This window comes from Hyperolius riggenbachi, chromosome 1, assembly GCF_040937935.1.
Source record: "Hyperolius riggenbachi isolate aHypRig1 chromosome 1, aHypRig1.pri, whole genome shotgun sequence".
NCBI lineage: Eukaryota > Metazoa > Chordata > Amphibia > Anura > Hyperoliidae > Hyperolius > Hyperolius riggenbachi.
Genome location: NC_090646.1, coordinates 271,962,526 through 271,977,756, shown reverse-complemented (window position 1 = coordinate 271,977,756; position 15,231 = coordinate 271,962,526). Strand labels below are relative to the sequence as shown.

The 15,231-nt window shown below is 43.5% G+C and overlaps 1 protein-coding gene across 1 annotated transcript in view; it reads right to left on the bottom strand.

Annotated features, from left to right (window-relative positions):
* The window catches only part of DNAH6 (dynein axonemal heavy chain 6), a 443,662-nt gene that overhangs the window by 271,630 nt on the left and 156,801 nt on the right, over nucleotides 1-15,231 (bottom strand). Inside the window, exons 37-38 of the mRNA XM_068233571.1 lie at nucleotides 10,248-10,430; nucleotides 6,258-6,401 (exon numbers count right to left, since the gene is read on the bottom strand). Of these exons, the coding sequence (XP_068089672.1) occupies nucleotides 6,258-6,401; nucleotides 10,248-10,430 (327 nt within the window). The remainder of the gene's footprint in view (nucleotides 1-6,257; nucleotides 6,402-10,247; nucleotides 10,431-15,231) is intronic.

Below are 15,231 nucleotides of genomic sequence, written 5' to 3'. Positions count from 1 at the left end.
TTGTATGGCGTTTGAATCTGTGCGATATATTGCCTGTTTTTCAGGTGTTCCTGTGAGCTTGCCCTGTACCATGAATGAAACTATGATGTCCACTCGCACTGACATTTGTGAGTTTGAGGAAAGTAATGACTTTCCACCCTGTACTCTGGATGAGTCAATATTACCTTGCAATAAATCTCCTGCAGGGAGCCCAGAGGCTCCTCTAGGTATTGCAGCTAATTTCATCTGTTGTTCTGCCATTTCAGAATTGCAGTCTGGTTTGACTGCTATGAAGGATTCTGCCTGCAGTGAAACTAGACTCAGGGAGTCAGTGTTGATTTCACTAGATATTCCTGTGCATCCTGTTCTTGAAGATGAAATTCAGTCCCAACGTATGGTAAAACCATCCCTGGGACATCTGCCCTGTCCGCAGAAGGTATTTGATGTTCGGCCCTGTAACATGGATAGTTCAGAATCCTTATCAGAAAACTTGGGAAATGATGCTTCTGAAGTCTTGTTTGATGTTCTGGAGGTCTCCGAGTTCCTCCCAAAGGGTGCAGAACTGTTAGGAGGTGCCTCCTGCCCCGCAGGGTCGTTTGAGGTTTTGCCTACTTCAGTAGGCATTGCTGCTATACTGACTACCTTTGCAGCTCTTGTGGAGCTCCAGTCATGCGTAGTCAATGATGAGTTCTGGTTGGATACAATTACAGTCACAGAGACTTGTAAGTCTGAGTCCAAGTCTTCTTTTGAAAGACCAGTGCTTGTGATCACTACTCGTGATGATTCTTTGCCCGGTCCTGGTTTTGATCTTGTCGTGACGCACTCTGAGGTTGGCAGTTCCTCTATGTGTCCTGAGGTTTCTCCTGTGCTAGTGTACCCCGATGCGCTCTGTGAGCCAGAATGCCCAAGTGGGTCTCGATTGCCAGCATGCTCAGATGCTTCCTTGGTGGAGACATGTTCTGATATTGCCTGCATGCCCTGAAGTGGTCCCTGAAAGCCCTGATCTTGATGGTTGTCCTGGTAATCCTGAATCCGGAATTATCATAGGTTCCATAGGGGTTCTTGATAGTTCCTCATGTGAGCCTGGTGAGCGTTCTGGCCTCTTGGGATCTCTGCGGTGCTTCAAAGTGTTCTGGGAGATTCTGGAAGAAATGTTTCTTGGTACCCTGGATGGGATCAACAGTGGCTTCTCTGTTGAAAGGGACACTTCAAATAGGTATTGTGTCAGGTTTGGTATTTTTGGACGGTCCCTGGGTATTGCTCGGAGAGTGTTTATGGGTTCTTCTCTGGTATTCACAGTTCTGATGGGTGTTACGCTGAGACTTGTAGTACTGATGGGCATGTTTCGGTGGCTTCTCCTTCCGATGAGTTCAGTTTCGGGAGGATTGACTCTGGAATTGGGCCTTGTCGGGCTGCCCCGACCTTCATGAGTGTTCAGTCGGACTGTTTCGTTGGAGATATCAGTTTTTAAGGACGTCTGGAAGCCGTCCCTGGAGGGGGGGGTGGGGTACTGTAATGATCTGCTCAGCTGTCTGCACAGGCAGACAGCTGTTTGGCCATTCTTTAGGTCGGAGTGCTGCTGGTCTCTGGAAAAGAGACCTGCCTTCACTCTGCAAGTTTCAGAGTTGCTCTGCTGGTGAGGAATTTGCATCCACTTGTCATGCAAATTGCTTAGCTGCTTCCTTGATGGCTTGCAGTATAAAAGCCATTTGCTCCCAGAATTCCCTGTTGGTCATGATGGTTTGTTCCTGCTAACTTACCTGGAGTCTCAGCCTTTGCTAACTGTTTGCTAAGATTATCTTAGAGTAATTCCTTGGGAGTGCACTAGGCATTCCTTCTAGCGTAGTCAGGTTGTAATTATCTGTATTGCCTTGTATTGTCTATCTGTTGCGATTGTCTTGTCGCCAGCGGCGGTCGACAGGAAATCGTTCTGTCTGTTGGGATCGCATTCGCCCTAGCGGTAGTGGCGGTGGTTCCTTCTGTACTCTGTCTGGGAGTGTAGGCCAGAGCTGCGGTTGCTACTGGTTGCTCCTTCTGTCTGTCTTGTCTGGAACGAACGCTTGCTGTAGGCTCGGTAAGGTAACCGTTTAGCAAGCATTCACGTTCTCTATTTATTACTCTGTCTGGGAGTGTAGGCAAGAGCTGCGGTTGCTACTGGCTACTCCTTCTGTCTGTCTTGTCTGGAACGAACGCTGTTCGTTTTCGTGTTCATTGGTTAGTTAGGGTTGGCGTGCTTTGTCTCTGTTGCGCTTTACGTGCGGAGACCGCGCCATTAGCGTGCGTTGTCGCTGTTGCGCTTTTCGTGCGGCGACCACGCTTAGCGAGTGCGTTTATTTTCCTTGGCGTTCTGATCATTGTTATTTGCTGTGTCTTTCTTGCTACACTTGTGCTCTGCCTTACTCGGTCTTGTGTCACTATTGGCAATCGCCACTCTTGCAATTGCATTCCCACTTGGTTTCCGCTGTTGTGCGTTCACCGTCACCGGGTGGCGACTAGATTGGTGGACACACATACATTCTGTCGCTGTGCTCACTTTCTCTCTACAGGTGCATTGCACCAAAGAAGGGGTTCTGTCGTTTTATACGCTTGTGGAGGATTTCCGCAGTGTCAGCGCACATCTGACCACGGAAATAATTCCACAATCGTTACACCTATTTGACACATCAAAAAACAGATAAGTGTGACCTGGCCATAAAAAATTATTGCCAGCTTTATCTCATCCATTATTGTTATTATTATTTAGTATTTATATAGCGCCAACATCTTCTACAGCGCTGCACAGAGTATATTGTCTTGTCACTTAACTGTCCCTTAGAGGAGTTTGCAATCTAATTCCTACCATAGTCATATGTTTATGTATGTATCGTGTAGTGTATGTATCATAGTCTAGGGACAATTTAGGGGGAAGCCAAGTCAAGTAACGCCAAGTAACGTATCTGTATGTTTTGTTTTGATGTGGGAGGAAACCAGAGTGCCTGGAGGAAACCCACACAGACACGGGGAGAACATGCAAACTCCTTGCAGATGTTGCCCTGGCTAGGCTTTGAACCGGGGACCCAGCACTGCAAGGCAAGAGCACTAACCAATATGCCACCGTGCTGATCCATTCCATTCATACAGTGTACCTAGTGTGAACTGAGCATTAAAATATGCTCAATGTGGTAGCACCATGTCCCGAATCCCATCAGTACCTAGCTGCTCCGTATCGTGAGAATATACTGTAAAAAATCAAATCCTGAAGTTTTGAGTTGAGGCTATGAGCTTCAGAAAATGTATACTGGATCAATAAGGTGAACATCTGTCCCTGTTGACAACTTGCGGGCACCAGCTGCATAATGGGGGTTAAGAATCTTTTCAAATTTCAGTTCAAGTAAGTCTGACTTTGCTGAACACTATGCAAATGCAGAGTGATACCACAATTTACACATGATATTGTTAATTAGATATTATTCATAAAACTATTTTACATAATGCCAGATGCTTTGCATACAGATAACAGTTGAAATGTAGAGATGGCCCGAACGGTTCGCCGGCAAACGGTTCTCGGCGAACTTCCATGGTTCGCGTTCGCGGAGAACCACGAACTTTTCCGGAAGTTCAATTCGCCCCCATAGTGCATCATTAGGGTCAACTTTGGCCCTCTACATCACAGTCAGCAGGCACATTGTAGTCAATCAGGATACACTCCCTCCTGGAGCCACTTCCCCCCTTATAAAAGGCAAGCAGCGTCAGGCATTGGACTCACTCGTGTGCCTGCAGTAATTAGAGAAGGGAGAGCTGCTGCATAGAGAGCTATAGGGAAAGCTTAGTTAGGCTCTTGTAGGCTTGTTAGCTTGCTCCTTGCTGATTCTTATTGCTAAAAAAGCACCCGCCAACAGCTCTTTTGAGAGCTAATCTTGTTCTTGTGATCTATTTTTTTTTGTGTGTGTGGCCCACTTGCATTATATACAGCCCTATTAGTGAGTCGAAGCTGGCCTTTGGTGTAATTGCTACTGTGCCACTGCCAGGCCCAGCACATTCAGTGACTACCTGTGTGTGTGACAGGCAGCTGCAGATTTGTAATCCCATCCCAATCACTGCACCTGTTCACTGTTCAATGCACCTACCTACCTACCTACCTACCTTTGTGAGTGCACGCATTGTTAATACCACCAGTCATTGACCCTGTTCACGGCAGTACCTGTGTGTGTGTGTGAGACAAGTGCACATTTGTAATACCCATCACTGCATATACCTACCTGTTGTTCACAGTGCACCCACCTACCTACGTTAGTGCACGCAGTGTCACTGTGCCTGTCCGGTACCTGTCTGTGTGTGACAGGTGCACATTGTAATACCCATTACTGCATATCCCTACCTGTTGTTCCCTTCAGTGCACCCACCTACCTACGTGAGTGCACGCAGTGTCACTGTGCCTGTCCGGTACCTGTGTGTGTGTGACAGGTGCACATTTGTAATACCCGTCATTGCATAATTGTTCACAGTACCTGTGTGACCGCACACTGTGTAATATACCACTCCGAGCATACCTGTTAACAGCACTTGTGTGACAGCTGCACATTGTACTGTAATACCAGTCACTGCATACCTTTCACTGCATCTGTGACTGCACATTGTATTATACCTGGCAGTCAGTGCATACCTTTCACTTGAATGGATGGCAGACTTGCCCTCCATAACAGATTCTCGTTAAAGGTAGTAAAGTCAATTAGTGTCATATACAGCAGGGCCTTGGAAGTCCTCCTGTATTGTTATTTTCTGTCACTACCTAGGGACTTGCATGCCATGCCTGCTGCCTTCCTTGGATGTGTGGTGTTAGCTGTTTCTCAGGCTCCAACTCCAGACCAGAATCGAACCCTGACTCCCCGGCCGTACGCTTTCTTTAACAATGGTAGAGAAAGAACCATCGACAGTATGAGTAGCGATAGACTACTGGGTGCGCAAGCTTGACCTGTGGCCAGAGCTGTCCCAATTTGCCATCCAACTTCTGTCTTGCCCTGCCTCAAGCGTCCTGTCAGAAAGGACCTTCAGCGCAGCCTAAGTCACAAAAGTGTTCAGTACCTCACCTTTATCAAAATGAATGAGGCATGGATCCCAGAGGGCTACTGCCCGCCCGAAGACTAAGTCAGTCCCCACACACAGCATCTCTGTCTGCACGCCGTGTGACTGCCTGCCCCAAGACTAAGTCGGTCCCCACACAGTATCTCTGCCATCAGGTTGCTTGACTGCCTTCTCCGCCACCACCGCTAGCAGCGGCCTCTATAGTAATTTTTCTGGTGCGTGTACATGCCTGCCTAATTTTTCTGGCTGCACTGCAGCTGCAACAACACAACAAAAGGCATGTACGTGTGAATTCCCCTTCGTGATTGTTACCTTGCCGCAGTGAAGGGGCTTGCGTATCACAATGAAGCAATGACCGCCGGCTATATGAGTGTCCTGGGGGGGGGGGGGGGCACCCAAGATAATAAGGTCATTGCTTCATTGTGGACAAACCAAATTCGATCAGCTGGACAGTCACTGTTGTTCTATCATTGAGCGGTTCTAGCATTGAGCGGTTCGCAAAAGTTCGCAAGTTCGCAAACGTTTGCGGAGGTTCACGAGCCCTGTTTGCGAACCTAAAATCGGAGGTTCGGGCCATCTCTATTGAAATGTGAAAAACAGGAATTCAAATAATCTATTTTCATGCTTTTAGTCAGTAACAGCACAGGCAAGCTCACAAGAAAAATATTATCTGTGTAGCATGGCTGAAGGTTATAGTGGGAGTTTTACATCTCACTGTCCGTATCCGTCTTTTGCTATGACAAGAGAATCAAGTACATTGTGCTGCCATCTCATTTTATAAGTGACCGATTTCACTAGGCACCTCAAACGGCACTCTATATACTGGAAAGAGGATTTTAATAATGCTCATGAGCAAAAGCAGCAAGAACAATTTCTAAAATAAATGTTTACCATATTTCCCTATGTATGCTCAGATTAGCATACAAGTATTATTCTCTGTAATAGTTTGGTCTCCTAATTTTATTGATATCAGTAGACTGTAGCCTTATTTGATCTCAGTCAGGCAAAGGTAGTAGCTTTTTTAGATAAAGGAACACTGACACCAAGTGGCCATATGTGTTATTGCAAGACAAAATGTCATACATTGCAAAATGCTAAGGTCCCGCACATAAGAATATAGCAAGCTTTTTTTTTACCCATATTTCTTCTAGAGAAGTATGCATGTGAACTGTAGTACTTTAAGTCTGAGATAAGAAAATGAATTTTCCTGCTCTTACCTTAGCTTCAGTATTATCTTCAAACTGTTGCCTGACATACGTGTCAAAAGCATCCCAATGATTTTCTGTCAGATTTCCTCCCACTGACCAGACATAGCAGAAGACAAATGTCTGACAAATTAAGCTATTAAGTCTTGATTGTTCCTGTTGATAATAAACATTTAGTAATAAAAATGTATGATTATTTTGTTTTCTTCCTGTTAATAGATATTATCTGAAAAGTAGTTCTGTAATTCATACTGGGAAATAGGAAATACAGATAAGATTGATCAGATAAGCACTTTTAAATAATCAGTAACATTTTCAATTAGGCTTTTTAGAGCTCATGTGTTTTTGATGGGTATATCTGAAACAGTTTGGACTGATTTTTAAAGCATGTTTGGATACTGAGCGGATATTATAATGTAATGTAAACCTGCAAACGCAAACATATCTCAAATACGTGTCAAAGTCATTCTGCTATTCCAAAATAAATCCATTTAAGAAATGTTTTATTTACTGTTGAACGCCATATACTTAAGTTAGTTCATACTAAGCCTCAAAATGGTCCGTTCCAATGAGCACACAATGGACAAACGGACATGTCCACATATTCTAAGTTAAGATAAGATATCTGTAGACATGTGCTCACATGTCTGTTCTGTCCAGTGTCTGTTGCACTAATGGAACGAAAGTCCCGCCCCGTACAATGATTATGGACACTGAACAGAAAGCTGACAGCTATGCTATTATGACATGTCCGATGCAACAGACATATCTGAACCGGTGTTGCGTAAGCACTGTCACCGTCCATAACACTGAACTTAGTTATGTGGACCAGACAGTACTTTAATATTTTCTAATTTTTTTGACAAATTAAATAGCTACTATGGGAAATATAAGACAATTCTGACAATTCTGACAATCCTTCTTCATTCATACAGTAGCAGTGGAATAGAATCCTCAATATACTTTGGCCGATTTACAAAACTTTGAGAGCAGTGGAGAGTATGCAATCTGTAGTCTGGGTTCTTTTAAGAACTGTCTGCTAACAAGTAGTGTGCATTTCTCACGTGCATGATGTCAGATCATAATAAGAACTGCTAACAGGTAAGAGTAATAGCAGTTATAAAATTGTAATTAGGTGCTGCAGTCAGTATCATAAATTACCCAGCATGCATTCATATTGGACCATTCATATGGTGCTCTCAGTCTATGCTTGGGTCTTTAGACTTACTTTTCAAATTGGTCCGAGACTAGGCTGTCCATGGACTTCAAATTTGGAGAAACTTATGGACTCTATTGTGTATAGAATATATAATCTTTTACATATGATATATTTTTAGTATTTTGTTTGTCAGTGCTGATCTCAAAGGCACAGACTCAAGCTATGATAACGCCAATATCACTTTTATAGCATTGCAGGAGTGTGTTTATACTAAATTATGATTTTTTTTTAAAGCCTAGCAATGAGCTTATTAAAAATTGCTTCCCAAGAGCCAGGTCTGATCTCTGAAGCTGAAGAAAGAAAAAGGTCCCAGAACTTATTGACCATGGAACAAGTCCACCAACAGTGTAACTGAACAGCTGAAAGGCCACTCTTCCAATAACATATAATTCTGAGAGAGATTCCACCATTTAAGTGTATCTGGAGTTCTAAATCAATCATAAAAAAATTCTGTTATTTCCTTTATCCAAACATTGATGGAAGACTTGGCCAGGCTGCAAAACAATTCCTGCCATAGATTTAAATCTGAAGTGTCCCCAAGTCTGTCCTGCCACTTAGACATACTTCTAGTATAGCTTGGGAGCTTGTTATAACACAGTATCAAATAACATTGTGAAACTAGATCCTTATAGGTCTGACCAGTATGTAATAACATTTGGGCCCTCCCTATTTGTCTTCATCAATAAGCCCATGACCTGGAAAACATGAAATAACTCAGAAACTGGAAGACCATATTTATTGGAGACTTGAGCCCAGGACATTATTTTACCTTCTATTAGATTATCACCTATCAGCTATGTTCGATATACCTCTACTCCTCTATAAGTAAAAGCACGTCGGTGTAGGCGCCCAAATGTATGTAGTAGCAGTAAAATTGGTAACGGAGGTCTCTTACCTCCAGAAGAAGACTCTAATAGGTGGAACAAGGGAGTCTTTATTACCACCTATAAGAGTCTTCTTATGGAGGTAAGAAACCTCCGTTACCAATTTTACTGCCACTACATACATTTGGGCACCTCCACTGACGTGCTTTTACTTATGTATCCAACCCCTCTCTGTGGTGCTATCCCTACCACTGGGCGACACGGCCGACCAGTGTACAGGACCATAGGAGGAGAGCGACCACCCAGATCCAGAGGGTCCGTGCTACCGAGCGGAAATTTTTTTTCCGCATGCCAATACAGTGGTTGCAGGACTGCAACCCACCTTTGTGAGTATTTAGTATTCACAATTCTGTTCCTCCCAAATTCCTAATGATACTACACCATAAGGGCTCCCCGTCTCACCTTCTCTACAGGTCAAGGAAAACTTCCCTTGCTAAAGGGGCACCCTAGACCGACACAGATACTCTACTCCTCTATGTCTGCCAATAATTATGAGAACAGCCAGGATGGAACCAAGTTTTACTGCGCTTATAAACTACCAGGAACTACCAGAGGGTCTTTAATAATAAAAAAGGAGGGTATCTAGGATTAGAAAAAGCCCACAGGTCCACAGAACATCGTGCAATGGAAAGGGAGATATAAGACTTTATTCAAGTTCTACCCATCTAGTAGTTCCTCTAGGTAATGCCTACTACATAAGTTGTAGTACTCTAGCCACGTAATGATAAATAATGTATGATGTTATGAGCACTCAGGCCTCTCTGCCTTTTGTTTTTGGCTAGTTACTGAGATGTAATTGGGAAGGGGTGGGGGTTTCCTCTTCCCAAATGAATTTCATAATTTGGCTCTGGAAATCTCATATATCTTTTTTTTTTGTTTGTTTATAGACATCTGTAAATGAGGTATAAGATTGTATATAACATGTTCATTCTTATTGTCGATCTGTGCCCCAATAGTGAGATCTCAATATAAAACCATTCACTCACTAGGCTATGTAATTTGGCAATAAAGATTGAAAAATTTGGCTTGTACAGTGTTTCTCTGTTTGAGGTAAGGACAGTCCCTAAATATTAAATACCATTACTTTTGAGTTGAAATCGAAATGCTAAAGAAAAAGCTAAGTGTTTAGCAGAGAGGCCAAAAGGCCTCAGATTTTGTCTTATTTATCTGAAACCCTGAGACATCACTGAAGCTATCAATAATTTTATATAACTTTGGGAGAGACATGAGGACTACTCAAACAGTGTCATCGGCAAACAACACAATCCTAAAACCATTCTAACTTATCTTCACACCTGAGATGTCCAGCACAAACCTCACAATTGTGCTAAAAGTTCAATACATACATCAAATAATTATAATGATATTTTTATAGCGCTTTTCTCCCTGGGGACTAAAAGCGCTATGACCCTGCATTATGTAGTCTCAAAGGCTCAAGAAAAAAGGTGGGTTTTTAGCCTTTTCTGGAAGCTGTCCAGACAATGAGCCTCTCGCACTGACTGTGGAAGCAAGTCCCATAGCAAGATGGAGAGAGGGCACCCCTGCCTGATCCAATTTTTTTTTTTAAGTTTTATTTGGCATTTTTCTTTTTAACAAAAATCACAGATGATATATTAAGTGACAAAATCACAGCATGTGATAATACACATATCATAAGGCTGGTGCTCGTCATCATGATCAGTTCCAAGTAGAGGAGTTCGGTTACCAAATCCCTAGGTAGCACAACTATTCCATTTGCCCAAAAGCAAAAACCAGTAGCAGCCTGTGCAGGTGTAAAACAATACAACAGTATAACCAAATGATCTGGGTCCATTTTTAAATGGAAATGTAATATCTTAATGTATACCAACATTTGCATATCTACTGCGCATTAAATGGTAATGCATATAACATACGTACCATCTTTAAGTCTGGTCCTCCTTTTCCAAGCAGCAGTGATTCAAGCAGGCAGCACAGAGTAGTCACTTTACTAATGTCTACTTGAGGAATAGCTTGTGTGCATTTTTTTATGACAAACTTTAGGCCATCTTCAACATAGCGTTCAAACAAATCCAAAATATACTGCTTTGTTTCATCACTCAGCTGTAATGACATGCGTTGAATGTTAGAAATTCACTACACACGGTACAAACTTTTTTTCTTTTATAAAGATTACTAATACAAAAGTTCCTGATCACAGTGCATCCTGATGACCCCACTTCAAATGGAACTTGTGAGAAAACGCGGAAGCACCGCCGCATGCACCTCTAGCAGGGCGTCGGGTTCCGCGTCTAGCGCGGCAGCTGATGCAACTGCTCACTCGTCTTTGTGTCTTCCTGAACGAGGAGGAACCGCCGCATGCGCTGGTGGCATGGCGGCGGATTCCGCGTGCAGCGCAGCGGGCATTTCACAACAAAGTTCTGGTATGGCTGGGAGCTGTAGTCCACATAGGTTTAGGTGGACGCGCGCGCGCGCTGGGAGGAAGAGCTTTATGTCAGTCAGTGGGGGATCAGCTGACCAGGCTGGTCAGCTGACGCCAGAAACGGTTGCTATTGGTCCAGCTCTTGGGGGAGGCGCTGGAGAGCGCTGAACTATATATACTGGTGGCTGGCATTTGCTGGTTGTCTGCCGTTGCGATCACTACGTGGTAGCACTCAGACCTTTTGTCAGTATCTGTGTTATTTGCTAGACCAGTTTCCAAGGTGTTGATGACCAAGGAGCTCACACCTTAGTCTAGGAATTCTGTTATTAGCTGTGTTACTATCTAAGTTATTTGTTAGACCAGTTTACAAGGTGTTGATGACCAAGGAGCTCACACCTTAGTCTAGGAATCCTGTTAACATCTGTGTTATATTCTAGACCAGTTCCGGGGTGTTGATGATCTAGGAGCTCACACCCAAGTCTAGGCATTGTCGATTATTTGTTATGACCTTCTGCTTTCCTGACCACTCTTCTGATCTCTGATTAGGTACTTCGCTATATCTGATACTCTGTTGCCAAACTCTGCTAGTCTTAGGATTCCGCATCTGTCTACTGTTTCTGTACCTTATCTGTCTGTGTGTTAACGACCTGGCCTGTCCGACCTCGAGAACTATCTTCCCTGTTGTTGAAGTTTCCAGTCCTGTCAGTGACACTTCACCTTGGTGTCACTCACTCTCTGATCCTTCCCACTCTCAGCCTGGCTCCGCCCCTTGGGGAGCATCAGACCAGTGGAAGGAACCCGTTCTCTAAGCAGTATCTCGTACTGCCTAGCACCCTCTACTCGGGTGCTCTCTTCAAAGTATACGGTTGCACCAAACACTCATATTACTCAGGTGTCCAGAGGTTAGAGATATATCTGATTATCGGTGATACTGCAGATCATCAATAATCGGGTATATATCTGCATTCTCGGTGATACTGCAGATCACCGGTAATCAGATCCTCTCTGTGTTACACCGATCGTTACAGAACTCCATCTAAAACATTTTTAGAATTGGATAGCATGGGCAAATTAGGATATCAACCAGTTTTCCCTGCTGTTGTGTCAGAAAGTAATATTTCCAGCAAGAAACACAAGCAGCAAAATAAATCTCAAATAGATTTCAATCCTCTTCACTTAATACTAAGCTAAAGACTTCTGGCTTTTTTCTATAGGTTTTTTCTATAGGTTTAAGGTCCTGGTGTCTATATTTATTCCTCAGAGCCCCTCCTCAGTCTTGGTGTGGAAAGGATATAGATTTGATTTTCCTTTTGTATTAGAAATGTATAGATGGCCAGTGGTCTGCAAACATCCATTTAGATGTAAATTTGACTTGATGTGCAAGTTCAACCACTTTCAATTATCATAAATAGCCCATACCATGTAAATTATTTGAAAATTGCAGCATTAATTCTGTTTTTGCTTATATTTTAAACAGTGTCTCAACTTTTTCATAAACTGTAAAATAAACACCGCAGAAATGTCAATAAAAGTAGCTTTAATCTCCAATTGGCTGTTATGGTCTCCTGTAGAGATGGCCCGAACGGTTCGCCGGTGAACTTGTTCGCACGAACCCCAGGGGTTTGCGTTCACGCCGAACCGCGAACACAAGCGAGTTCGATTCGCCCCCTATACCACATCATTGGGCTAAACTTTGACCCTCTACATCACAGTCAGCAGACACATGACAGCCAATCAGGCTGCACTCCCTCCTAGACCCCCGCCTCCCCTATAAAAACGCTGCTGCATCGACCATTTTCTCAATCTGTCTGCTGCCTGCTTAGTGAGAGAAGGGAGAGGTTGCTGGAGAGATAGGGAAAGCGTTAGTTAGGTTTTGTCCTTGCTGATATTTGTTGCTGAAAAGCACCACAAAAAAAGCTCTTTTGAGAGCTAATGTTCTTGTGATGTGTTTTGTGTGTGTGTGTGTGTGTGTGTGTGTGTGTGTGTGTGTGTGCCACTGACACTGCATATATAGCCCTGTCTGTCGCAGCTGGCCCTTGCTATACTGTGCCAGGCCCAGCACACTCAGTACATACCTTTCACTACATCTGTGTGACTGCACATTGTATTATACCAGTCACTGCATACCTTTCACTGCATCTGTGTGACTGCACACTGTTTTATATACCAGTCAGTGCATACCTTTCTCTGCATCTGTGACTGCACATTGTATTATACCAGTCAGTGCATACCTTTCACTGCATTTGTGTGACTGCACAGTGTATTATACCATTCACTGCATACCTTTCACTGCATCTGTGACTGCACATTGTATTATACCAGTCACTGCATACCTTTAACTGCATCTGTGTGACTGCACACTGTTTTATAAACCAGTCAGTGCATACCTTTCACTGCAACTGTGACTGCACATTGTATTATACCAGTCACGGCATACCTTTCACTGCATCTGTGACTGCACATAGTATTATACCAGTCACGGCATACCTTTCACTGCATCTGTGTGACTGCAGATTGTATTATACGAGTCATTGCATACCTTTCACTGCATCTGTGTGACTGCACCCTGTTTTATATACCAGTCAGTGCATGTCTTTCACTGCATCTCTGTGACTGCACATTGTATTATACCAGTCAGTGCATACCTTTCACTGCATCTGTGTGACTGCACATTGTAGTATACCAGTCAGTGCATACCTTTCACTGCATCTGTGACTGCACATTGTATTATACCAGTCATTGCATACCTTTCAGTGCATTTGTGTGACTGCACACTGTTTTATATACCAGTTAGTGCATACCTTTCACTGCATCTGTGTGACTGCACATTGTATTATACCAGTCACTGCATACCTTTCACTGCATCTGTGACTGCACATTGTATTATACCAGTCACTGCAGACCTTTCACTGCATCTGTGTGACTGCACACTGTTTTATATACCAGTCAGTGCATACCTTTCACTGCATCGGTGTGACTGCAAATTGTAGTATACCAGTGAGTGCATACCTTTTACTGCATCTGTGACTGCACATTGTATTATACCAGTCACTGCATAGCTTTCACTGCATCTCTGGGACTGCACATTGTATTATACCAGTCACTGCATACCTTTCACTGCATCTGTGACTGCACATTGTATTATACCAGTCAGTGCATACCTTTCACTGCATCTGTGTGACTGCACACTGTATTATACCAGTCACTACATACCTTTCACTGCATCTGTGTGACTGCACACTGTTTTATATACCAGTCAGTGCATACCTTTCACTGCATCTCTGTGACTGCACATTGTATTATACCAGTCACTGCATACCTTTCACTGCATCTGTGTGACTGCGCACTGTTTTATATACCAGTCCGTGCATACTTTTCACTGCATCTGTGTGACTGCACACTGTTTTATATACCAGTCAGTGCATACCTTTCACTGCATCTCTGTGACTGCACATTGTATTATACCAGTCACTGCATACCTTTCACTGCATCTGTGACTGCACATTGTATTATACCAGTCAGTGCATACCTTTCACTGCATCTGTGTGACTGCACACTGTATTATACCAGTCACTACATACCTTTCACTGCATCTGTGTGACTGCACACTGTTTTATATACCAGTCAGTGCATACCTTTCACTGCATCTCTGTGACTGCACATTGTATTATACCAGTCACTGCATACCTTTCACTGCATCTGCGTGACTGCACACTGTTTTATATACCAGTCCGTGCATATTTTTCACTGCATCTGTGTGACTGCACACTGTTTTATATACCAGTCAGTGCATACCTTTCACTGCATCTCTGTGACTGCACATTGTATTATACCAGTCACTGCATACCTTTCACTGCATCTGTGACTGCACATTGTATTATACCAGTCACTGCAGACCTTTCACTGCATCTGTGTGACTGCACACTGTTTTATATACCAGTCAGTGCATACCTTTCACTGCATCTCTGTGACTGCACATTGTATTATACCAGTCAGTGCATACCTTTCACTGCATCTGTGTGACTGCACACTGTATTATATCAGTCACTGCATACCTTTCACTGCATCTGTGTGACTGCACACTGTTTTATATACCAGTCAGTGCATACCTTTCACTGCATCTCTGTGACTGCACACTGTATTATACCAGCGGTTCCTGCTCCTCTGCCCACAGCAGCCAGGTGTCCATTAAGCATATCTTTGAGTGGAAGAAGCCAATGTCTGCCAGTCACCCCCTTGCCTGGCGTCTGACAACTGGCTTAACGAAACTGTTAGCTCACCAGCTGTTACCATGCCAGCTGGTGGACTTTGAGGCCTTCTGAAAATTTGTGGCGATTGGGAAACCGCAGTGGAAGATACCAGGCTGCGATTATTTTTCTAAAAAGGCGATATCCAAACTGTACCATGATGTTGAAAGGTGGTGTCATCTCTGGCACACAGAGTTGGGTCAAGGGTCCATCTGACCACAAATGCCTGGTCTGC